The sequence below is a fragment of the Salvia hispanica genome, chromosome 1, assembly GCF_023119035.1.
Source record: "Salvia hispanica cultivar TCC Black 2014 chromosome 1, UniMelb_Shisp_WGS_1.0, whole genome shotgun sequence".
Classification (NCBI taxonomy): Eukaryota; Viridiplantae; Streptophyta; class Magnoliopsida; order Lamiales; family Lamiaceae; genus Salvia; species Salvia hispanica.
This window is the reverse complement of record NC_062965.1, coordinates 28,523,887-28,546,876: the sequence shown is the minus strand read 5'-3', so window position 1 is coordinate 28,546,876 and position 22,990 is coordinate 28,523,887. Positions and strand designations below refer to the sequence as shown.

The window sequence follows — 22,990 nt, the reverse complement described above, 5'->3', positions numbered from 1 at the left end:
CATACGATTTAGGTCACAGTTGAAATTTAATATTTTTAGCTTAAAAATTGATGTTATAAGACAAGATATAAGAGATACTGTAAAGCCACGTGACATGCATTTCAAATATATCTAATTCCATTTATTGTACAATCTCTCTCTCACACATCCAAATAAGTTTAGACTATATGCAAATTATAAGTTAGATTAAATTTTAAATTTACGGCTATAACAATCAACTTCAATATTATATTACCAAAAATGCCATCTCTATACAGTAAAAATGGATGATGTGAAGATCAGCAAAACATACTCATCTCAGACCTCAGTTATATGTAACTTATTTCAGCCAAAAAAGGACTCTACCAATGAAATTTTATAGTTTGTCAGTTTCCGGCAAGTGTGTTTCTCTACTCAGAGGTGATCAGAACTTTCAAGCCTTTTTCTTTTGGACTTCGCTGCGAATAAGTGCTACAAAGTCTGCATATGCAGCTCCGCTTGGCATACGATCTTCCACCATGTTCGACAAAAACATCGCCTCTGCAAAGAAATAAAACAAACATATAAATCTCCTAAGATGAAGCTGTCTTATAATTCCACAAAATAAAGCAGTGTTGTTTTCTGGTAAGAAAAAAGGTCATTGAACAAAGGCAGCTGAGCATTTCGGGAGGATGAGTTTGCGTTCGCTAACCTGATGAATCCCCCTTTTTGCAGAACTTCAATCTGCAAGTCAGAGAAGAAAAGTGAAAAAAGTGCATCAAAATGAAATAACTTATCAATTCACTCAGACAAAGATAAGACATGTTCGTACCGGAGGTAGGAACACCTTTGCCGCCTGATTTCGTTTAGAACATCATTTAGCTTCTTTGACAACGGATTGTCATATTGCTGTAACATGAACTGAAAAGGGGAAAAGAGAAGACATAAATTTCTAGCAAATAAATGAGGATTTTAACAGTATAATAATGTACATATGCAAAAATGTATGTTCAGCTATTAAGCATGTAAAGAACACCTGGTTTGAGATTTCTTCAACTGATGATACACCAAAAAGCTGTGTCAAAACATTTTGCTGAACGGAAGCGCCAACATATACTAAACAGTCTATCCCATTCTCAAGAAGATATATTCCCTCATCGGATATGTGAATGCTGGAGAGTGGGATAACAGCTGGAATAATAGAATCCTCCGATTCCTGACATTCAATCATTAAGAAGTGAAACATGAAACAAATTATACCTACATATATATATGTGAAAACATAATGATACAAAATAAGGTAAATACAAACCTTTTCATCAAGGTCATGAATGGCTATCATCCTAGGGTAAATCAATGGAATGACAGAGGGAGTAGGTAGAGGTGAAACGTAATTTAACCAAAACGATCTCTCATCAATTCTTCCATCAGAGCTCAATCCATGGCTTTTGAGTAAAGCTGGAAAAAGACACAATAAAAATATTATACATCGTACTCTCACACAAATGGTTGGGAAAGGAATCAGAAGAGAAGACTTTGATAGCATATATACATGGTCAAATTTAAGCAAGCAACAATAATATAGTGATTATGTCCACATTTTTATGCCGTCATCGATTGGTATGTATTCAGTAGTATCCTCATTCATATTATATTCTTCAAATTTATACCATTCATCTATATTTTATAAACTATTATCCATTATTAGCAGTATATCTTCTTTGACATCTTACTTTTCTCAGATGTATCTGAGGTTTTTAGGATAAATATTTGCTAGTTGTAGTCCTGGATGACAGGAATCTTACCTAGGGTATAAAGCGGCAGAAATTTGAGTGCTTCTGGCATAAGTAGTGCAGAAGATGATTTGGTAGCGCAAAACTTGCTGTAGGAATGCAAAATATTGATACAAGCTTTTGTTGCTATATCTTTAACTCGAGATAGAGGAGCTGAAGTCATTTCCTTGGCCGCTGTCATATTAGAAGAATAAGAATATAAAAGTCAGCAAAATATGTTGATGGTTGTGTATAATCTGTGAGAACCAAAGATTTACAAAGTGCATAGTAGTTTAATGTACCATACGGAAGGATGAAAGGAAAGAGCAGGCACTTAGTTGATACTCAAGAGACAAACAAGCAGAACACGAGATTCTTGCAAACACAAAAGAAATAAATAAATTACCTTGTTTCAAGATGCAAGAAAATAGGGTGTCCAAGTCGGGAGCTACGAACAGACTAGTGAGGTTGTTGGTGCATGGCAGATACAAAGTTGAAACTCGAATTCGTCTTTGGCCATAAATGGTGGTGTAAAGAAGAGCACACTTAAAAATCAAAATGATATAGTGATTAGATGAGCATAGCTTTTCCAACCAAGAACAAAAAGAGAAATCTAAGTGGGATTAAAATACCTGAAAAGAACACCCTGATTCTTCCCGCAATTTGTCATTGTGTTTTAGGGAAACCATTATAGTTTTGTCACAGTCAATCTGCAAAAATAAATTGATGAGTCGAAGTCGCTGAGAATTTGTGTGACACTGTAGCAGTAAACAGAATCTCTATGTATTTAAAACACAATCCTCTAAAATAGAATGTATACATGATAGAATTGTCAATTTATCATGCCTATCCCATCCAATATGCGAAGAATGAATAAGCAGACACTGGAAATTGAGATGGAGATGGAATGTTGATATTATGTTTTTTCAATTTTCAGTTGGATAAGCCAGGACATGCAACGAATTTCTGATCTTACTTGTTAATCACCACCAGGACCAGTAAAGAAAGAGAGATGGATATTATATACACAATTTATCTACATGTAGAGAGAGAGACATACAGCAGGAAAATCCACATCAGCTGGGTTGCGATTGTAGTAATTTCCAGAATATTCCTGAACTTGAATACCCTACTCGGAAAATACAAATTTGTGTTTCCTCAGAAACTTTTGTATGAGAAATATACAGATCAAAGTTCAAACCTACTAGAAACTAACCTCACTGCATCTCAAACGCATTACTGCTTCAAATCCTTGAGGCCTTGTGACATTCCACCGAAGATCATTAGAAAGCTTAGCAAGGTCAGAAAGAGCCGAGAAAGGATAATAGTAGTACACCTGGAGAGGTAAAAATATCCATTAAATATTTGCATCTCTGTAACTTCTGAAGAAGCGCATCTCAGTCTTCAGTATTGCAAACAAAATGGTTGTGACTTGTGAGGACCTATGAGTTTTATACTGGGTTTATAGATTATATTATTTATATATAGAATGATACTCAAGGTACTCTTATACAAATACAATATGTTTTGAATCCAAATATCTAGTAACATACCTGCCCTCCGGTGGTTCTTGGAACAACAGAGAGAGAAGCAACATCTACATATGTTTGAGTTGTGATGAACAAGTCAACACAGACCTGAAAATGTAAGTGTTAAATGCATGATAAGGACAAAGATGTAATTGGTTACAATTGCCAAACGAATTCTATGGTAGTATTTTGCTGACATCGTTTTTGTTCTTGACAAATAGTTCAAAGTTACCTGGAACTCTGCAAATTCAGTGGCCATGTTTTGGAGAGTTTTGTCCATTGGCTGGAGTAACTTGTGAGGTTCCTGATATTGGAAGAGGAATGCAAGTCATAAATCAATTAGCAAGTGGATGCACCACATATGTACTTTGCAATCCACCCAGACAGATAGAAAGCCAACCGACAGATATGAACAAAACACCAATGCATGTTTTTATGAATTAAGCGGCAGTTGAGTTGCCTAAAACAACATACAGAATGCTAAAACTTGTGAACATTAATGTGTAGATGTCTGCGCAAGTGCAGGAGTATGTATCAGTACATGAATGAGAGAACAGAGTGCTAATGAAAACTTTATTACGGCATTACCTTTTCTCCAGCTGATGTATTACTTTTGCCTTCAGCATCTCTTGCAAAAAGGGATCCAATACCAATTGATGGCAAGACTGCAGCATAATGAACAATTATATTAACCGAAGTTAGAAATTACTGATTCAACATATTGGAACCCTCAAATGAACCAAGACACGAGAAATTGAGCAGAGCACTAGTAATGCTATAATGAAAATACAGACACACACGTCTATGTATTAACAATAATAAAATGCATACAAGAGTCTAACAATATAAAATTATTAAAAGCAATAGTAAAGTAGAACATGAGTAGAAGACAATATTTAACACATCTTCACCTAATGTTTGTATTCATGAATATAAGCTTACTTGATTGGAAAACAAGAAGTTTGCCTCCAGTACTTTTAATTGCCAGGAAAGCAGCCTATGGTAAGACAAAACAACAAGGTTCATTTTTGTGGCCACACTCTGAATAGATATCATCTGCCACATACAAAAACTGAATTATGATATATAACCTTCTCTTACCTTCGCTGCAGCCCCAAATGCTGATTCAGTAGTTCTATTATCCTGAAACATTCCAGGTATGCTATCCAACAATATCTCCAAATGTTCACGGCACTGATTTATAGAGAGATAATAAGAAGCTGAGAGCGGGCAGCTTTTTTGGCCACATGTAATCCACACAAATTTGAAAAGGAACCAACCTCAGTAAGTTGAACAACGATATCACTTGTAAGAGGAGTATATACATCTTGTACATCAGGAACTATGAGTATAGATGGCTGCACGGAAATAGAACAGATAAAACTGTTAGCATATTTAGCAGAAGCTATTAATTCAATAGTGATAAAAACCACTTATCTGGCTCAATGGTTAAGTAAACCAATTAAGTAAGCCTAGGGGATTTCAAAACCGGAAAAGTGATAGACCATATAACACTTGCCAATTATTTATAAAGCAAACCTCCAAGATAAACAGGCATGAAGGTTTTTAAGAAAAAAGTAGTATATTCAACTGATAGGTAAAGGCTGATAGCTCTTAACAAACCTGCTGTTGTGCACATTTTAATTTGTAAAAGTGGATCGTGGAGTCAAATGTAGCAATGGCCACCATGGTTCGAGGACCCTCCTGCAAGAAAGAAGGCTAATTAATGCCAAACCATGCTCGTTATTCTCTTTCTTTGGGAAGCCAAAATGTAACAAACCCAAGTAGTCTTCTTATTTCTCAGTTCAAAATTAAGTTCTATCTTAGCCACCACAATATCTTGGGATGGTTAACTGGTAATGTAGTGAGATGGCAAAGAAACTATTTGATTGGAGTTTGTAAGTTTCACACTGTCATGCCCTGGCAACCACTTCAATTTCTAAAGGGAACATTTGGATAACTACCAACGGCAACTAACCACATACTCCCTAGCAAAAAGGCTGTTGCAGAATTTGCAAGGTATTAAGACAGCTTGGAGACTAAAATAGCACATAGGCACCAAACTGGGTGAGCCTTGTTCCCTTGGCCAATGTGTTTAAGTTACTTCCAAATTTTAAAGCGCAATGTTACTTCAAATGTTAGTTTTAATCAGTAATGCAACAACTATTAAATATTTGTGTCTTGGTACTCACTTATATATCCTTCATAACAAGGCAAAACAAAACAAAATTAATCAAATGATAACTTTACTGAGTCCAGAATTCATGAAAAAAAAATTTGAGGTTTCAGAGTTAATTATAAATCCAAAAGACAAGATGACAGGATCATGGTAATTTTGTTGGGGGCAGCCAATTTCTATAGTGTACTATTCCTTTCCCATTTAGAATTGTAACTACCAGTTTCATGAATTTCAGATAAAACCGTAAACGCAAAACTTATGTCTAGTTAGAATGAAACAATACATATTAGACTCATCAAACGTTAGATGCCAGTTCGAGAATGTATAAGAGTGAACTTACAGGAAGGTTGGGTATAACTTGGCTAATTGCACTGCAAGCCGCTGCAGTAGCACCAGTCTGTATGGCATGCATTGATACGTCAACAAGGAAGAAAAACACTGCAGGCATTGGATCTCGCACCTAAATACGTCGGAAAAATGCAAGAGGCGAAAAAATTAGTGGCTCAGGAGAAGTGGTTTTCAGGATCTCAGCAAAGTTAAATAGAATGATGAAGTAATTGCCACAAAACCAAGTAGATGGAGCATTATAGGGTTAAAAATGTCACAATTTTGAAGTTGCAAAGGAAACGGTGGCCGTACAATGTAAATTCTATAGTTTTAACTTATATATGCATGTTCTTCAAAATTTCTCTACTTGAGAAGCATCCAGCCCACTGTCATATCACATCTCACTACGGAAATATGTAGCTCAAGTTTGATGACCAAAATTAATGCTTCATTACAACTTGAGAAAGATGTGCAAAAAACTCAGGCGCATCTGAAGGAGCTTTTGACTTGGACATTCATAATTTCACACAGAACAACAAAATAGTTATTTTAAGTATCAGGTATTATAATGGAAATACTTCTCTAAAATGACTTGTACCATGAGAAGGACCTTCCAAATTATTTTTGCAATTTTCCATGTACTAACCGATCTACACACTAGCCCTATTGCTGATGTAGCACAAGCAGAAGGTAGTTGACAGGAATATTATCAAGATCAGAAATGCTCTCTTAGCACCAGTGTGTCCCAACTGTTACCTATTTAGTCCAGAACAATTTCTCTGTCAAGGGTGACACCAATGATTCTATGGCCAATGTATAACTAGTTAAGTAGGAGTACATTTTTTATCGCATCCATATCAAATATCTTGCTAAACAAAAGTACAGGTCTCATATGTCTAACCATGTATTCCTTAGGAGCAATGAATTCAACAGTTCCCCTGCATAATTCGGGTCTTTCGTCAGCATCTCTCCGACGACCATCTGGACCCAAGTTGCATTGATACTCATGTGGAGTTTCACCAGTGAATCCTGCCAAAAAAAAAGATATTGTAACAGTGTAGATCCATTAAGGCCCACCATTACAGCCCATTAAATTATACTCTTAATAATAATAATAATAAAGTGGGTCCCACAATCCACTAAAACTACTTTAACCACCCTTCTCCTCTCTCTTACTTTACCGGTTGTGCATTAATTATCGTGCCATTACAATTGCACATATTTTTATGGGACGGAAGGAGTATCAAACAGACATTCAACAACCATGCTTCTTACCACATAAGTTACAAATGAAGCGTTTCCCTTGATCGATAAACTTCATGAAAGGATTGATGTAACCCTTGCAACGGGAACATCTAACAGGGCCACTTTCACCAAAATCAACAACCTAGCAAAGCTTACAGTGAGCGAATGACTGATGATATTACCCTAACAGAGGGTAAGCTCTGGAAATAAGTAGGGACAAGAAAATTGCGCAAGAAGTTCTATTAAAAGCAGACCAACAACCACTAAATATGGGGAATAGAAGTTCGGTAGATTAAAGAAAATTTCAAGCATCAATAATCCCTGAAAACAATGAGGAAAATAATCAACACACTTCCAAACCAACTGGTATGTACGAATCTAGATGTGAATGCATTTGTTCTTAGATCTCCAGTCTAAAACCTCAAACGCCACATGGAACGTGTGAATGAACATCTTACTGGGCCCCTTTTATATGAGATTTTGAGACGGTTACTCTTTGGAAGCTCAGTAAGATGATAAGTTAAAAGCTACATTGGTGAAAGTTAATGTCTAATGATGGTTTCTATGGCAGGCCAGTTCTAAAACATACTTTGTTCGTTACATGATGCGATTGTTGCAATTGACAAAGAACTCATTTTTTAAATAAATAAACTCACACAAGAAAACTAATCTTTTTGCCACCATCCACTACAAAGAAAACAAGAAAGAAGCGCCAAATATTATTAGATAGGGTAAGAATTTTTTCTTACATGGATGGGCTCCTCAGACGGATGTGGAAGAGCTAGGGGCTGGACCAATAAAGCCAACTGCATTTTAGACGTGGACAGAAGATCTACAGTACATGGAACCTAATAAGCAGAAAACACAGGCAACCTTTTTATGTGCAATACAATAACAAGGATAGAGGACCAACTATAACAACCAGTCATGAAGGGAAACTAGTAGTGAAGAAACTAATAATAAGATATACAACTAATAATTCATTTCAATACCTGATTTAAAGTACATCTCATGTAACGTGGGCTGCAATTCCCATTGTCTTTGACAATGTAAGTACTTGTTGCGGGCTTGACAAAGAAAGGATCAAATATAGGATTAGATAAAACTAATTATATCATGGGTAAACAAATAAGTTATTATCACTTAAATCAAGAGATGTCAAATTGCCAGCTTGGACAGTAATACTAGACCTAAAAAGTATAGAAGAGTTTAACAAGAAATTGCTAGGTATGCATAGATAACAAATTACAACATACCGGAGGAGGATTTGCGTGATTATCCATATGAGTCTCATGTTGTATAACAGCAGAACTTGAGCTATAGGGAGGAATGTGATTGGCATCAACTTGTGATGGATCTGTTTGACCCAAGGCCATAGATTGATTTGGAAATGGTGGTGGGCCTGGTGGCATCCCAAACATTTGCTGCTGCTGCTGCATAGCACCATGGGTGGGACGAGATAGACCCACCTACAAAAGACTTAATTTAAGGGACAACTTAAGCAATATTTAGTAATTTAATTGTACATTGTAGGTAGCATAAGTACTACTATAATTTAGTTGAAATAGACAATCACATTATATATGGTAAACCTGTCTTTAGTTTTATCGTACAATGAAGAACTGATATAATGGTCACATTGAGACACTATATTGTGAGAACTGAAAAGCTTTATTAAGTCACATAAGTGCTCATACAACACATTTAATCAGCATCAGCTTACCGAAGTATGACTCTTCAGGCTATAATACATAAAATAAAGAATATTGAAAGAATGATAAATAATAAATCTTCTTGAAAGGACAAGAGTATCAAAATACAACCAATGTATAATTCAAAAGGTCACCTGTAGCGGTTGCTGCGGCCACGACTGCATGCCATGAAGATGACCTGAAGATTGCACTGTTCCCTGAACTGGTGGTGGAGTCAATGGACCTGGAGGAGGTGGCATGTTTGATGAACCTGGAAACGTAGGACCCTGCAAGAAGGTTGAAAACGGGGGACCTGGTTGACCTACAGAAGACGATACAAAAGTGGGTGGACCACCGAACCCAGGACGAGTTTGTAGAGGCTGAGAAGGCGCCTGAGATGACAGCATAGTGGGAGGAGGAGGCCTTTGCAGATTACTCACTGGAGGAGGAGGCCTTGACCCACTTTGCATCATCCCAGGGGCAAATGCAGGTGGTCCGTTACCAACTGGTCCATTGGAGATCATTTGGGGTGGAGTTGGAGGACCCAATGGTCCGGGACGAGGAGCAGCAGGTCCTCCAATGGAAGATTGCAACACCCCAGGCGGGGGAGGTCTTGAAGCAAAAGGAGGAGGCTGAGATGCTAGTGTAGGGCCATTCGGTCTAGCAGGCATCGCATCTGGACGCAATGTACTCTGTCCTGGAGCCACAGGAGGTGCTGAACCCATCGATAACACCCCAGGTGGAGGAGGTCTTGAAGAAAAAGGAAGAGGCTGAGATACCAGAGCAGGGCCAGCCGGTCTAGCAGGCATCGCATCTGGAGGCAATGTGCTTTGACCAGGGCCCACAGGAGGTGCCAAACCCCTCTGAAACGCGCCATATGGGGGTGGGCGCGGTTGGCCAGCAGCAAAAGGCAGTGGCTGTTGACCACCGCTGCCGGCATTACTCAATTCCTGGCGATTAAACTGATTAATCTGTAGGTTTTGTAGGTTATTAGCAAGTGTATTAGGGTTATGATTGGGAGGAAAAGCCCCCGGTCTCGGCCCTCTCGGAGTTGCCATCAATTCAGCAATATCCTAAAACGATAATCAGTAACAAAGCGTTACTATCTCACACCAACTGAAATCCGAATCCAATCCAGCTCTACACACCAAAAACAACCGACAAAAAGCAGCTAGATTAAGAAACAATCTCCACAGCAATTCACAATAAAATCAAACAATGTACCACCAAAATAGCCAAACCTGAGACAGGAAACCGAAATTCTAGCCGTTGCAAACAGAAACAACAGCTTCTCCCCCCAAAAATCGATCTACCAAACTCAAAACAAAACAGAATGATTGAAATTTGCAGCATCAACTAAAAATCCAACTGAAAAACAATGTAATTAGCTTCCATCAAGTAGTTACCGGAGTATGAAGTGCAGCAGCTGTCTGTTCGCCGGAGAAGGGTTTGGAATGAATATTGATGAATCGCAGCGCGTTACGGACAGACAACGGAAATGCGACAGCGCTAGTAATATATTTTCCTGAAACATGAAGAAATATTTCAACGAAATTGATTACTGCTATATATTTCAACTAAATTCATGACGTGTGGGTCTCTGATTGGTGGAGGAAAGCCCTCTGACCTCGAAATATATATTTATAAATAAAATTCGAATAATATCAAATACTAGTAGTACTACTAATTTAAGTCTTCTTTCCCTTTTTGAAATTGCGTAATACAAGTAATTGGATTTGTAAGATATTTTCTAAGTTAATCTCAACGACGCCTTGTATTGTTTTTTTTTTTAACAAAATGTGTAATAAATAATTAATCATAATTAATTTACGATAGACAATAGTGTTATTTTATTTGTTTTTGTCGTCAGATATTTGCATAGCAGGCTTAACAAAAATATTCACATGAAATTCGAGATCTAGTGTTGACCCAATAGAAAGTGAGATGATGGACTATAGTGACCAATATTTAATTATAACCAGAGTCACAACGTGGAATATGCCGGTGGATATGCAACACTTTTTCATTCACTGGTATTGGTTAATGTATTTGGGTGGAGAGAGAAAAAGGTGAGCGTAAATATTAAAGGGAAAGGAAAAGAAAGTTAAATATTTTAATTGGGATGAGAAAATAGATTGGGTGTATTAGTGGAGAGATAAAGTTAATCGAACTAGAAATATATATATTATTTGAATAAACAAAAGGAGGAAAGAGAGTACTTTTTAGCTGGGACTGAGAGAATATTATTCTTTGAAGTATTCAATAGATATAGAAAATTTATTTGAAATTATATACATACCACATTTTTTCTTGAAAAATAGTAGTATTACATTATTATAATTTTATAAATAATGCTCCGTCGATCGAAAATAGTTTATTTTTATCATTTTAGTACATGTACCTCATTCTCGACTTCCTAACTTTAACAATTTTATGTTAAATTTGTTTCTTTTCCAAATTCTCTATCTTAATAAAGGAACAACAGGATTTTAACTTATTTAATTAATAGATTATGAATCAATTTTTGATTAAATAATTAAATATGTACTAGATCTTGAGCATCAGCAGCGATAGTCCCTACCGACGGACGCCGTCTGTGCCAGGCTGCCAGCGGCGCGGCGAGCACTGTCCGTCTGTGCCGACGGCAGGGCGGTGCTCTTAAATAAGAGCACGTCCGTGCCGCTGAGCATGCTGACGTGGCGGCACGCGATTGGCCAACGACATAACCATTGGTAATTTCTTATTTTATTTTATTTTTTTATAAAATACGAAAATAATACCAAAAAAAATTGGATTCCCAAAAAATAGAACCGTTTATTACCCTTTTTTGAAATATTTTTAATTTTTTTTAATCCCAAAATCACCTATAAATACACACATTCATCATCCACATTTCACATCAAATTATCTCTCATTCATATTTGTTTTAAATTATGTAATTTTTATTTTTTAGGATTTTAATTAATGTAATTTTTAATTTTTAGGATTTGAATTATGTAATTTTTATTTTTTGGTAATTTATAATAGTATTCCGAGTATTTTTAATGCATTTAATATTGTGGAAATATTTTTATTTAAATTGAATAATAGAATGGTCGGACCCTTGAGCTTGTCCTTGCAGAAAAGTATGGATGTGAGTGTTGTGCCCTTGCCTAAGAACAGGAAGTAAAAGTGGGTCCGGACCCACTTCCGTACTCTTAAATAAGAGCACATATGGGATGTTTATTGTAAATTGTTACACGACTATTGATCTGATTATGTTAAACAAGTGCTTGAATTTGGAGTACTTAAATGAGTGTATAATTATTTTTCAAGCATGCAACGTATGACTTCATCGTAAAATTTTATGATCCGAACCATGATTTTTGTTTATACTATTATAAAGCTATTTTTATTTTACCCATTCCGTTATTATGCTTAATTTTCACGTTGCAATTTAGGTTTGTAGCTCAAAGTCAAAAATAGCAGTCCAAATTATAGGGTAAATTAGTTTGAATGGTAGAATTAGTGAGCTAAGGCGCAAATTGAGGAGATAAACAGTTATCACCCTTGATATTGCAACCATTTATTACCACCTATCCATGCATATATTAACCAACATTTTCCTCAATTATCATTCTTAATTCTCAACGATAAATCAAAAATGGTGTTCCCAGATATCCCATCTCGGCAACCATCGATCCCCAGTTTCCTTTACCACACGCACACGCACACGCCGATGCCGCCAAGTTCGGTGGAGACCAAGAAAACGACAACCCCCGAGAAGAGCCCGAGCTTCATGATCCAGGCGCCCAGCGACAAAAGGATAGCCATGTTCTCGCCCCAATACTACGCCGCGTGCACAGCCGGCGGCATTTTCAGCTGCGGCCTCACTCACATGGCCGTCACCCCACTCGATCTCGTCAAGTGCAATATGCAGGTCCATCATCCAATCGATCTTGTTTTGTGAAAACGTGTCATTTTAAGTGAGACATCCCAGAAAGGAAAACGAGTCACTTTAAATGAGGCAGATGGAGTTATCTCTAACGAAATTTCATTTGCAGATAAATCCTGCAAAATACAAGGGCATAGGCTCAGGATTTGGAGTTCTACTAAGGGAGCAAGGAGTGAAAGGCTTCTTCAGGGGATGGGTGCCGACGCTGCTCGGATACAGCGCGCAGGGAGCCTGCAAGTTCGGCTTCTACGAATTCTTCAAGAAGTACTACTCTGACATTGCTGGCCCGGAAAATGCTGCCAAGTACAAGACCTTCATCTTCCTCGCAGGCTCTGCCTCCGCTGAAGTCATCGCTGACATTGCCCTCTGCCCCTTTGAGGCTGTCAAGGTCCGCGTCCAGACTCAGCCCGGCTTCGCCAAGGGCCTCTCCGATGGCCTCCCCAAGTTCATCCGCGCTGAAGGAGCCTCGGGCCTTTACAAGGGGCTCGTTCCACTCTGGGGTCGCCAGATTCCATGTAAGTGTCTCATCATCATCATCATCATTAGACATGTCGAGCCTCTCCCATTTTAAATCGATCAAAACTGCAGATACGATGATGAAGTTCTCCACCTTCGAGAACATTGTTGAGGCCATCTACAAGAATGCCATTCCGCTGCCCAAGGACCAGTGCAGCAAGAAGACGCAGCTTGGAGTCAGCTTCGCAGGTGGATACATTGCAGGAGTATTATGTGCTATCGTTTCACACCCTGCTGATAACTTAGTCTCCTTCCTCAACAATGCCAAAGGAGCAACAGTAGGCGATGTGAGACGCTACTTTCATTATCCCAACCAAACCACATCATCATATATTACTTCTGTTGCATTAGTTTTGAGCATGGTATTCTATTCCCTGCCTGCAGGCTGTGAATAAACTCGGGATAATGGGTCTGTGCACACGAGGCCTCCCTCTCCGTATTGTCATGATCGGTACCCTCACTGGGGCGCAGTGGGGCATCTATGACGCGTTCAAAGTCTTTGTTGGCCTGTAAGTCTCCCTATCCTTCGTTCCCCATCGTGATACCCTTTTTTCTCAAAACATCCGATAAACGATACATGGTTTCTCATTTCAGGCCTACTACCGGTGGCAGTCCAGCTCCTGCAAAAAATTGAGGGCAATTTAAAATAGATGGAATTAAAAAAAAAACACTTTTTTCATCTTGACTTATTATTTTCCGGAGGCACTACCAGTCTTTCTTGAAGCAACCGAGTAGTAGTAGTAGTAGATGGATGGATAGATAGATTCTGAATAATTTTGGCACTTACAAGCAGGCAACCTTGATTATTGCTGCTTCTCTGAGACCACCAAAAGCCAATTTTCTGTTAGTATTAATGTATTGAGTTACAATTCTCTGTTCTTAACCATGTGTACAAAAACTCAATCAAAAAGATTACAAGACAGATCTGAAACAACATTGCAAAACACGAGAGAGACGAATGATTCAGGGTGTGCGCGACAATACAACCAAACCAACATTCTAGAAAATTGAAAACAAACAATTCCTGCGCTGGTGAATATAATACTTTTATTTGCTTTGAAGCAAAGAATTGAGTTACAAGTAACAAGAATAATACATAAAAGGAACTCGGAACCCAATTAATGAACACCCGAACCAGGATCAGGATAGCCTTTTGTTGCGTCACAATCCTCAAATGCAGATATTCAACAACTTCCTTGTTGTGTCGGGCTATTTGATGTGCTACTGTTGCTTACTCTTCACTCATTTTTGGGTCTAGGTTAGTCATCTATGTACTTATCAATTGGGTATATGGTATCAAATACTACTCTTGCAAATGTGTGTCTAACTTCCTTTAGACTTCCCATAGCTAACAACTCATAGTCGATCTTACTACCATTTTTGGGTACAAATCCCTGCTCCGCCCCACCTCCAACACATTCAAACATCTTGCAAACCTTCAAGTAAAGTGCCACAGGGAAAAACACCTACAAAAACAAAGACAACGGTATTAACACCATTTTCCAGATTAAGAGAAATAACGATGAAATTGAAGAAACAAGATTAAGAGGGGCAAACTGTAAAGGCATGGTTGAGCACAGAAAATTGCCTACTGTAGCTTTCACTGAAAGGGAAAAAAACAAAAAGAAAAAAAATTATAAGGACCGAGTGCTTACGACATCTGAATACGGAGCTTTTGGATATTTGGCCATTGCCTGGGAGACAAAGTAATCGTCTGTCATATGGCGAAGGGAACTTTGGACAGAAGCCGCTAAATCTTTAACCTCATCCAACAACTCTCTAGATTTCATGTATTTTGGTTCCAATAGTTCATCAAAACTTATTTCATGTTTTTTACTGATACGTCTAGCAATGCTTAAAGCTTCTGATAGGTCTCCACCATTGTGGACTGCAAGGCTGAATGCAGCAACCACAAGAGGGTCCCTTGGTTGTGCGGAGAGTGCTTCATGAAATGCTAGAATAGCAAACCTGATAACCACAAGATTCTGATGGCATCAGATGTCAAACTATGTGGCCACATTTGTCTTTTTCTCAGAAATGGGATCTTACCATAAGCTACTGTGACATGGTCTGTCAGGGGCAAGAAGTTTATCGAGGTTGGAGAATAAAGACTGCAAAATAAAGGGTCAGATACTTTTCACACTGAGACATTTAACCACCAAGTTAAAGATAACACAACAGATAAGACATCTGACAAATCTAATGCCTCAGCACCTATAAGTCTGTAAAAATAAAGAACAAACAGCACCCATCAAATATATAACAAGACTGCAGAGTACTGCCATAATTACCAAAAGCATGTTACAGCGCTTGTCACGTCTGCGAAAACCAGTTCTGACAAAATAGGCCGCCTGCAAAATAAAGCTACTTTTTTATTTCCAAAAAATGGCAGAAATACATAGCATGCCATGAGGTAATATTGCGCCTAATCTATTGACATTCTTTAACTAGGATATAAAAAGGAGATGAATGTTTGCTGGCGCCTACCTGAATAGGCAGAAGTATTTCCAAAAGACCAAGCTTCCACAAAGATCTTAATGAGGCTTCCGCGGAACCATATGCCAGCATGTAGTTGACTTCCATGAGAAGCCTTCCCTAAAACCATAGTTGATTGAAGCACAAGGAACACTCAGTACATCATCCAGAACAGTTGAACATATTCATGAATGGATAAAAGCCTTCTGGATACCCGATCGAGCCTTAAAACTGTAGCAGATAACTTTCTCACTGCTAGAGCAGTCTCCCTTGAAAATCTAAAATCCAACCGAGCAGCAATTCTGACACCACGAAGAATACGTGCTGTAAAAATAAAAGGAGAAACAATTAGTAAGCAATAAATTAACCAGTAAAGTGGCAAATGGCAATAACTGACTATGTCAGAAATAAAGACACCGGATGCAATCACTGACATAAAAACAAAGGAATAATCCATTTGAAGTAGAGTTACTGGAAAGGAAGTAACAAATACAACTTACCACAATCCTCGGTCAAGGAAAGATTCGCAGGTTTGATGGTCCGGATCTTCATATAAAAAATAAATCTGTAAATGTGTCATTTAGCAGTAAAAGATAATTTATTTAATGGTTCCAATAGCTTAGAGATACATGCTCACTTTAGCTTTCCGGATGTCATTTACTCCACCAGTGTAGTCATATATCAACTTTGCATATGGGTCAAACATCAATCTGAAAAAAAGAAAAAGCAAATGAAGTTTTGACCAGTTAAAAAGAAAATGGCTATCAAGCTTATGGGGTCAAGTGGAGACCCATTTATCGTGAAATCCCTCTGAAGGCAGTTTCTCCAGCGAATATAGTCCTGCTCATCACAGCCAACAGGCTTCTCAGGTTCCAAACTCAAGAACCTCCCAAACCTTGTCGCACGGGTGCTAAAGCTTGAAACCTAAAACATTTCAGAACCTTATCAAAGTGGTATCCAAAATCCAACATATCAGTTGAACTTCGGCAAATAAAGTTGAACCAAAAGGAGGTAAGGAGTGGACAAATAAAATGACACAAGAAGTCAAGGAAGGGAACAAAGGAATGACTAGTGTTTAATCAGCAGCAAACCAAAAGGAAATTCCAGACATTAGAGAAATCGACACGCATAAGAGAAATCAAGCCCTCTCATATGAAACCATAACTAATCCGAGAGACAGATCACAGACAGAAACTAATACAAACTTAGTATTAGGGTATAAAGTGCAATACATACGACAAAATAAGAATCTAATCATCTAGAGATCTTTGAAGTTTGAATATGACATAAAGCTAACAAACCTCCACAATAGTATCATCAATGTGCACATGACAGATAGGAAACCGCCTCCCAATCATCTCACATCGAGAAAAAGTCCTCATCACCTGTAAATTAAATTAGTCAGTGATGTGTGATGCCGAGATTCTTAGATTCTTATTGTGGGGGGTATTCAGAAGCAAAGATGCTCTTGTTAGTGTAACTTTTGAAGTTCTGAGCATGTGGTTTTCCTAGCTTGGTGTCGAGGTCCACCGGACACTTATCTTATATTTATAGTATAAATATAATAACATCCAAAAATTTGCATGCACAAAGATGCTTATTAAAACGTGAATATGGAAATTTATTATAGTCTATGTATGCGATTAATCAACGAATCTCATTACATTGCATAAGCATGTCATCATAGCCATGTAACAATATCTGCATATATCATACTTATATATGGTATCAAGATATTTATTCTTATTATATGTACTACATTATATTTGTTTTAAATGAATGATTTCTAAACTAATCAAGATATGATTGTATTCTTATAATTACTTGCAACAGTTTATCTACCTCCACAAGATTCTATGTTCGTAGTTTATCTGTTTATGCAAAAAGTTGAACAAATAATTAATTTAACTGATTGGCAAGCTATAATAAGGTATGCTAAACTTTAAAATTCAGTGGAAATTTGGGATTTTTAACATTATTTATTCCCCCAAAGTTCTTTTCCTTAAACTCTCAACAATGCTGTAAACCATAAAAACTGCAAAGGGCAACAATTATTTAGCTTGGTGGGTAATGTTGCAAGAGACTGGTTATCCAGACCACAAATTTAATACCTTTAGAACAAATGGGGGGTACAATGTAGACTTACGTCTTTAAGTTCAGCTGAGGTTATTACATCAAAATCTTTAGGAACCCGTTTCAATATTAGATCCCTTACACATCCTCCAACAAGATATACTTCAAAGCCTGCACAAGATAAAAGAGTGTGGCCAAAATTTGAGAGATTAAACGAGCTTCAAGTAAAGAGGCAGGAAAGCCCATGGAATCAATACTAAGTTAAGTTTTAGGGGCATGGTAGATCTTTGAATCGGAAAACTAGTACAATATTTAGTGAGACGTTGATAGTAAGTTCAAGCAAGGATAGCAATTATATAAGCAAAAACATGATATCAGAACAGAAATGAACCCTTTATGAACAATTATTTACTGAAATGCCACAAAGTGGCAGACCAGTAGGATTCATGTTGCTAGTACTTAAACTGGCCAAACTGACTCAATGGGAGAATATCAGTATATGACCACACAAATAAATTCATTTGATAAGCTCTTATGCATGAAGTTGGCCGTCACAGTAGGACATGAGGGCAAGCTAAGGTTTGCATGTGTTATAATTTTTGGAAAAAAAAAATTAATGGCATCCACAGTTAGTAAGAAAACTACACAATGGTTTCTTTGCCCACAATGATTCTAACAGACATAAACAAACACATACAGCATTGCAGGCAACTATTATAGCACTCCCCCCAAAAATACAGCAATAATAGCCAAAATGCAATACGTAAAGCGTGAATCGAGTACCTCTTTTTCGAAGACCATTAAGAACCACTCTTGTGGGCCTCGAAATTTTTGAAGTACTAACTCCAAGGTCTTCAGACTTCAACTTTTTCCAATTCTTTCGACGTCCATCACCGCCACTCAAATTATCAAATGCTGCATCTTCACCCCACCACCGAAAAAACAAATGAATAACTCAAAAAATGGAACAAATTAAACTATCGAACCAGAATCCCCAAATTAGATAACTAGAGATTAAATACTTTCAGTGCCTTTGTCGTTCTCCGTATCGTCAAATGCTTCAACCGAAGCAGCAAAGCCAAGCCTAACCTAAAAATGGTTAAATTAAGAAAATAAACTAAGAGTTAGTGGATAAATTGAAAAATCAAAAAATGAAACCAGATGAGCAAACCTGAAGAGCACAGTGGCGGAGAGGATAACGGAGAGATAGCGATGGAAGTCGAGATATGCCGAGGCCGGTTGAAATGGCCATTGGAAGCTGAATCACATGGGAAATTAGGGTTTATCACTTCAATTTTTTGACATGGAAAGGAATATAGACCTTAAAATCACTGGGGTTTAAGGAGATGAGACCAATCATCTCAACTAAAGCGCGCTTCTGGTTGCTACACGCTTTTTCAACTAAAGCGCGCTTCTAATTGCTAAAATTAAATTATGCAGTTTGATTGGATCAGCGATTTTAAATTTTTCCTTTTTTAGCAAGATTGGATCACTTACTTTTGCGGTGTCACGACAATGGGCTTCAAGTGGCCCAATAAGAAGAGGGCCAAATTGGGCCCATTTAAAACACCACTCATATCAAATCCATAGCATCGACTTCAAAATGATTATTTTGCACTAATTCCAATAAAAAAAATTCTTTTATTTTGCAAAAATCCCATCATGAAAATTTTAATAAAAAAATATTGATGCATTGTGAGCGTGAAAAGGGTCTCAACTTAACGTAATACTAGTAATAATTAATGAATATAGTGTTGTTAGAAAATGGTGGATCATGTAATAACAAAATTTATTTAATGAGAGAAATATAACAAATGAAAATTGAGAAGGAGTACTGAATGGTAAAAAAAAAAAGAGTAACTATTGTTTAAATAATGAGGGAGTAACATATAACATTGAGTAAAAATGACTGACTCGTGCAGTTCTGCAAAAATAACGACAATTAATTTAAAATCCGTGCAGCACAACTTGTTCTTTCATTTCATTTCATTTATCAGAATCGGACTCCAACAATTTAGGGCGCAGGTGTGTAGTCATTCATGACAAGAAACTGATAAGATAACTTGAAATTATTGAAGTACTTACAAAAAAATGTACTAGTATCCAATATTTTGAAAAAAAATTACGTTTGTGTCACGATAAAAATACATTGGCACCCATACGATGATCGATGTAGCATGCACGTGAAATTAATTTCCCGTGCATATGTCGGCAATATATAACGTGGAGTTCTTGCAAAAATTCGTACGATTTAATTTAAAAATATAGTATATTATTTACACTTGATAATTTATGCGTGAGATTCTAATATAAAAGTAGTGATGGTTGCTACATATATTGTGGACACATAATTAAGAAATGTCACATGTGAATTTTAACGTAAAACGTGATCATTTGAGAGCTTAATATTTTTGAAAGTTAGTTTTTTTAACAACTAGTGTAGCACCTGTGCTACGCACAGATTATTACTCCCTTCGTCCCGCTTTAGCAGTCCCATTGACTTTTCTGTCATTTTTTTATAAAAATGATAAAAAATAGTTAAAGAGAAGAAATGGTAAGTTAAGAGAGAGAATAATATAGAGAAGAGTCAATGGGACTGCTAAAGCGGGACAGAGGGAGTATATTTTAAAATATTAATTTTTAATTTTAAATTAATTAAACAAAATTAGAATCAATATTAACAATGAACAATATTTTAAAATATTAATTTTCAATTTTAAATTAATTAAATAAAATTAGAATCAATATTAACAATGAAAAAAATGAGTTACAATTTTAGTTATATGAGAATTAAAAATCTATACAAATCTATATTAAAGCATAATACAGTGAAACAAATCACATAATATAATGTTTTAAACATTAAATCATGGAGTAAGAAGATAAAAAGCTGTCACAATAAAAAATTAAACAATGGATAATTACTCATAATTTTTAAAAACTTCTTTATACACTACATTAACTTTAAAATTAAAAACAACCTCATCATTATAAAGTAAAACCTTCAATTCTTCACAACTCGTCACTCTCCAACAGAACCCATAGGTAAATAACTCGTTTGTCATCTCCAAAGTCCCCCGCCTCACCTAAAACTACCATAAAATACCATAACTTTAAAAAGGAACAAAATCAATTTGCAATACATAAAATCAATAATCAATATGTATAGCTAGTTTCGTCCAACAATTTGTATAGCTTTCAATAAAATTAAAGAAAAATTAAATTATACATTCTATTTACCAATAGGAAGTTAGGAACAATACTTTCATATGGCTCAACCTACTTATAGATATGTATAAAAAAATTAGGCAATTATAATTTCAACATAAATTTTTTAATATGGATCAATTATAAAGTAACATAGATAGACTAGAAATCTAATTATTGCTAAATTAAAATTATAATTATTAAAATACAAAAATAAAGAAAATGGTGGTAACATCAATCTAAAAAAGAAAAATATAGTAATGAATGAAAGTGGATGGAAAGAAATGAAAAATATAACTAAAAAGAAAAAAAATACCAATAAGTTCATATAATATTAAAAACAAATATGATGTTTTATCAAAATTGATATATAAAAATGAATGGAAAAAACAAAAAATATAATTAAAAAATGTTAAGAAACAAAAAATATAATTAATAAAATGAAACGGAACGAAAACATAATTAATTGGAAAAAAATAAGCATGTAAATTGTTGCTTGGAAAACCAGGAACAATGTTGTTTCTTAGAAAATATGCGAAGCATTACGGGTTCTGCCAATGGGTTGCTCTTGGTATTATTTTCGACTAAACACCTGCAGAGAAAACAATGCATGTAAATGTTGTCAATATCAATATTCTTCTAGCAGATAAGATTAACATTTGTAGGTTATGACTATTTACATATTACACATTTAATCTCAAACATAGAATAAATATAATATACAATTAACCAAACTAATAATCATAAAAATATCGAAAAAGATTAAACTAAAAAATGCAAATTGGGCACGCGTCTGCCGACATAAAAATGATGCTACATATAAAGGCCACCACATCATCAACCGTCCCTCGTCTACGACCCCTCCACCCCATTCCCTAATACAATATGCCGTCGAGAAACGCAAACAAAAAAAGAATACAAAACCACACTGAGAAGATAATTTCACAACTAAAGAACATGTATTTATAGATACAAACCAAAGACAACATCAATATTTTAAACCTTTCAAATTCCATCATACCTCACAAAAAAAATCCCTCATTTATATAGTTAATCAATACTCCTAACAATTAATACAAATAGTATCAATTAGGAAACGCCTAAGTGGTTTTGTAAAAAACGCATAAATCATTAATCATATCATTAATCATTATTTAGTGAAATTGGCTATAGTTTTTTAAAAATGTGTAAATAGTTTATAGAAGAAAAACGTTTCAAAAGGTATCACATTATGATTTAATTAGTGACCCAAAATTCATACTCCTAGTATTTAAACTAAAAATTAAATATGTGTAACTGCTATGGCTAAATTATTTCATGACATTCATTACACATTATATTCATTATACTTACTGCAAATATCTAGATTTGCCCAAAAGTTCTAAATATTTAAATTTAAACCTAAAAACTAATAAATATTCAATATTAAGGCTAAAATTTGCCTTTTATATATGTATATAGATGCGTACATTAAGACATATTTATATTCAGAAAACGTTGAGAAAAATATGAATATGTGCATGGTGAATAAATCAAATTTCTAAATGTGTCAATCTCCTTTTCTATATTGAAAAAATCGATGATGCAACTTTTATTTATAATTTATAAAATATATTTTAAGGCAAGGTACTAGAAGTGGTGTGTCACCACTCTCCTTGAATAAGAAACACATAATTCCTCTAAGTAATCTAAACTATATATATTAATCACTTTCAATATATTGGAATATTTCTCATATATTTTGTTATAAACTTGAGTGCAAGAAAATGTGTCTTGCGTCTACTATGTAAAGTACTCCTTCCGTCCTATAGAGTTTTAAGAAATGTAAAAAAATATTGATTGAAAAAAGTTAGTGAAATATATTAGACTCACTTTTATATTGATTTTATAATAAAATGTGAGTGAAGTGAGTTAGTGAAATGTGAGACCGCCTTACTATTTATATATGGTAAAAATGAAGTGTGACAATTATTGTGAGACGGACCGAAATGAAAAAGAGTGACAATTATTGTGGAACGGAGGGAGTAATAGATATGGGTTTTATATACTTCCTCCATCCCACAAAGATTGTCTCATTTTTCCAT

General features: G+C 35.9%; 3 protein-coding genes across 5 annotated transcripts; 1 reads left to right on the top strand and 2 right to left on the bottom strand.

Moving 5' to 3' along the window:
* Positions 1-206: 206 nt before the first annotated feature.
* LOC125202542 (protein transport protein Sec24-like At4g32640) lies at positions 207-10,224 on the bottom strand. Its single transcript, XM_048100953.1, has 26 exons — positions 10,108-10,224; positions 9,943-10,010; positions 8,857-9,841; positions 8,267-8,479; positions 8,003-8,077; positions 7,760-7,858; positions 7,041-7,152; positions 6,667-6,794; positions 5,779-5,898; positions 4,883-4,963; positions 4,540-4,617; positions 4,361-4,453; positions 4,202-4,256; positions 3,848-3,924; positions 3,492-3,563; positions 3,284-3,367; positions 2,947-3,066; positions 2,791-2,859; positions 2,363-2,440; positions 2,137-2,275; positions 1,764-1,925; positions 1,271-1,416; positions 995-1,174; positions 791-879; positions 671-702; positions 207-519 (listed from the first exon to the last, which is right to left on the bottom strand). Exons 3-26 carry the CDS (start codon positions 9,757-9,759, stop codon positions 413-415), a joined length of 3,312 nt encoding a protein of 1,103 aa, XP_047956910.1. The 5' UTR covers positions 9,760-9,841; positions 9,943-10,010; positions 10,108-10,224; the 3' UTR covers positions 207-412.
* A 2,098-nt stretch (positions 10,225-12,322) lies between these two features.
* LOC125201090 (mitochondrial phosphate carrier protein 3, mitochondrial-like) lies at positions 12,323-13,883 on the top strand. The gene is made up of 5 exons (XM_048099009.1): positions 12,323-12,620; positions 12,745-13,150; positions 13,224-13,438; positions 13,536-13,660; positions 13,746-13,883. The coding sequence occupies exons 1-5, from the start codon at positions 12,345-12,347 to the stop codon at positions 13,783-13,785; spliced, it is 1,062 nt and encodes a 353-aa protein (XP_047954966.1). The 5' UTR covers positions 12,323-12,344; the 3' UTR covers positions 13,786-13,883.
* Positions 13,879-19,021, bottom strand: LOC125201089 (poly(A) polymerase I-like). 3 transcript variants are annotated; one of them, XR_007172842.1, is made up of 15 exons: positions 18,871-19,021; positions 18,722-18,788; positions 18,483-18,620; positions 17,773-17,870; positions 16,928-17,011; positions 16,417-16,550; positions 16,264-16,336; positions 16,127-16,172; positions 15,841-15,950; positions 15,639-15,746; positions 15,443-15,502; positions 15,201-15,262; positions 14,807-15,119; positions 14,248-14,617; positions 13,879-13,968 (listed from the first exon to the last, which is right to left on the bottom strand). XR_007172842.1 is itself a non-coding variant. In XM_048099007.1 (14 exons), the coding sequence occupies exons 1-14, from the start codon at positions 18,949-18,951 to the stop codon at positions 14,411-14,413; spliced, it is 1,581 nt and encodes a 526-aa protein (XP_047954964.1). In that variant the 5' UTR covers positions 18,952-19,021; the 3' UTR covers positions 14,177-14,410. The 3 variants fall into 3 exon arrangements, 2 of the variants coding, with proteins under 2 accessions (XP_047954964.1, XP_047954965.1); XM_048099007.1 differs by lacking the exon at positions 13,879-13,968 and having other exon boundaries at positions 14,177-14,617; XM_048099008.1 differs by lacking the exon at positions 13,879-13,968 and having other exon boundaries at positions 14,177-14,617; positions 18,731-18,788.
* Between the last annotated feature and the right edge of the window lie 3,969 nt (positions 19,022-22,990).

Bases quoted from the DNA above. Each gene is read 5' to 3' on its own strand.
- LOC125202542 (XM_048100953.1), bottom strand. From the start codon at position 9,759: ATGGCAACTCCGAGAGGGCCGAGACCGGGGGCTTTTCCTCCCAATCAT. The intron at 4,454-4,539 runs GTTGGTTCCTTT...TCTATAAATCAG, and splicing joins TCGTTGTTCAACTTACTGAG to TGCCGTGAACATTTGGAGAT. The intron at 4,257-4,360 runs GTAAGAGAAGGT...GTCTTACCATAG, and splicing joins CATTTGGGGCTGCAGCGAAG to GCTGCTTTCCTGGCAATTAA.
- LOC125201090 (XM_048099009.1), top strand. From the start codon at position 12,345: ATGGTGTTCCCAGATATCCCATCTCGGCAACCATCGATCCCCAGTTTC. The intron at 13,439-13,535 runs GTGAGACGCTAC...CCCTGCCTGCAG, and splicing joins AAGGAGCAACAGTAGGCGAT to GCTGTGAATAAACTCGGGAT. The intron at 13,661-13,745 runs GTAAGTCTCCCT...TTCTCATTTCAG, and splicing joins TTCAAAGTCTTTGTTGGCCT to GCCTACTACCGGTGGCAGTC.
- LOC125201089 (XM_048099007.1), bottom strand. From the start codon at position 18,951: ATGGCCATTTCAACCGGCCTCGGCATATCTCGACTTCCATCGCTATCT. The intron at 16,337-16,416 runs GTCTCCACTTGA...TCTTTTTTTCAG, and splicing joins AGGGATTTCACGATAAATGG to ATTGATGTTTGACCCATATG. The intron at 15,951-16,126 runs GTAAGTTGTATT...TTATTTTTACAG, and splicing joins TTCCTTGACCGAGGATTGTG to CACGTATTCTTCGTGGTGTC.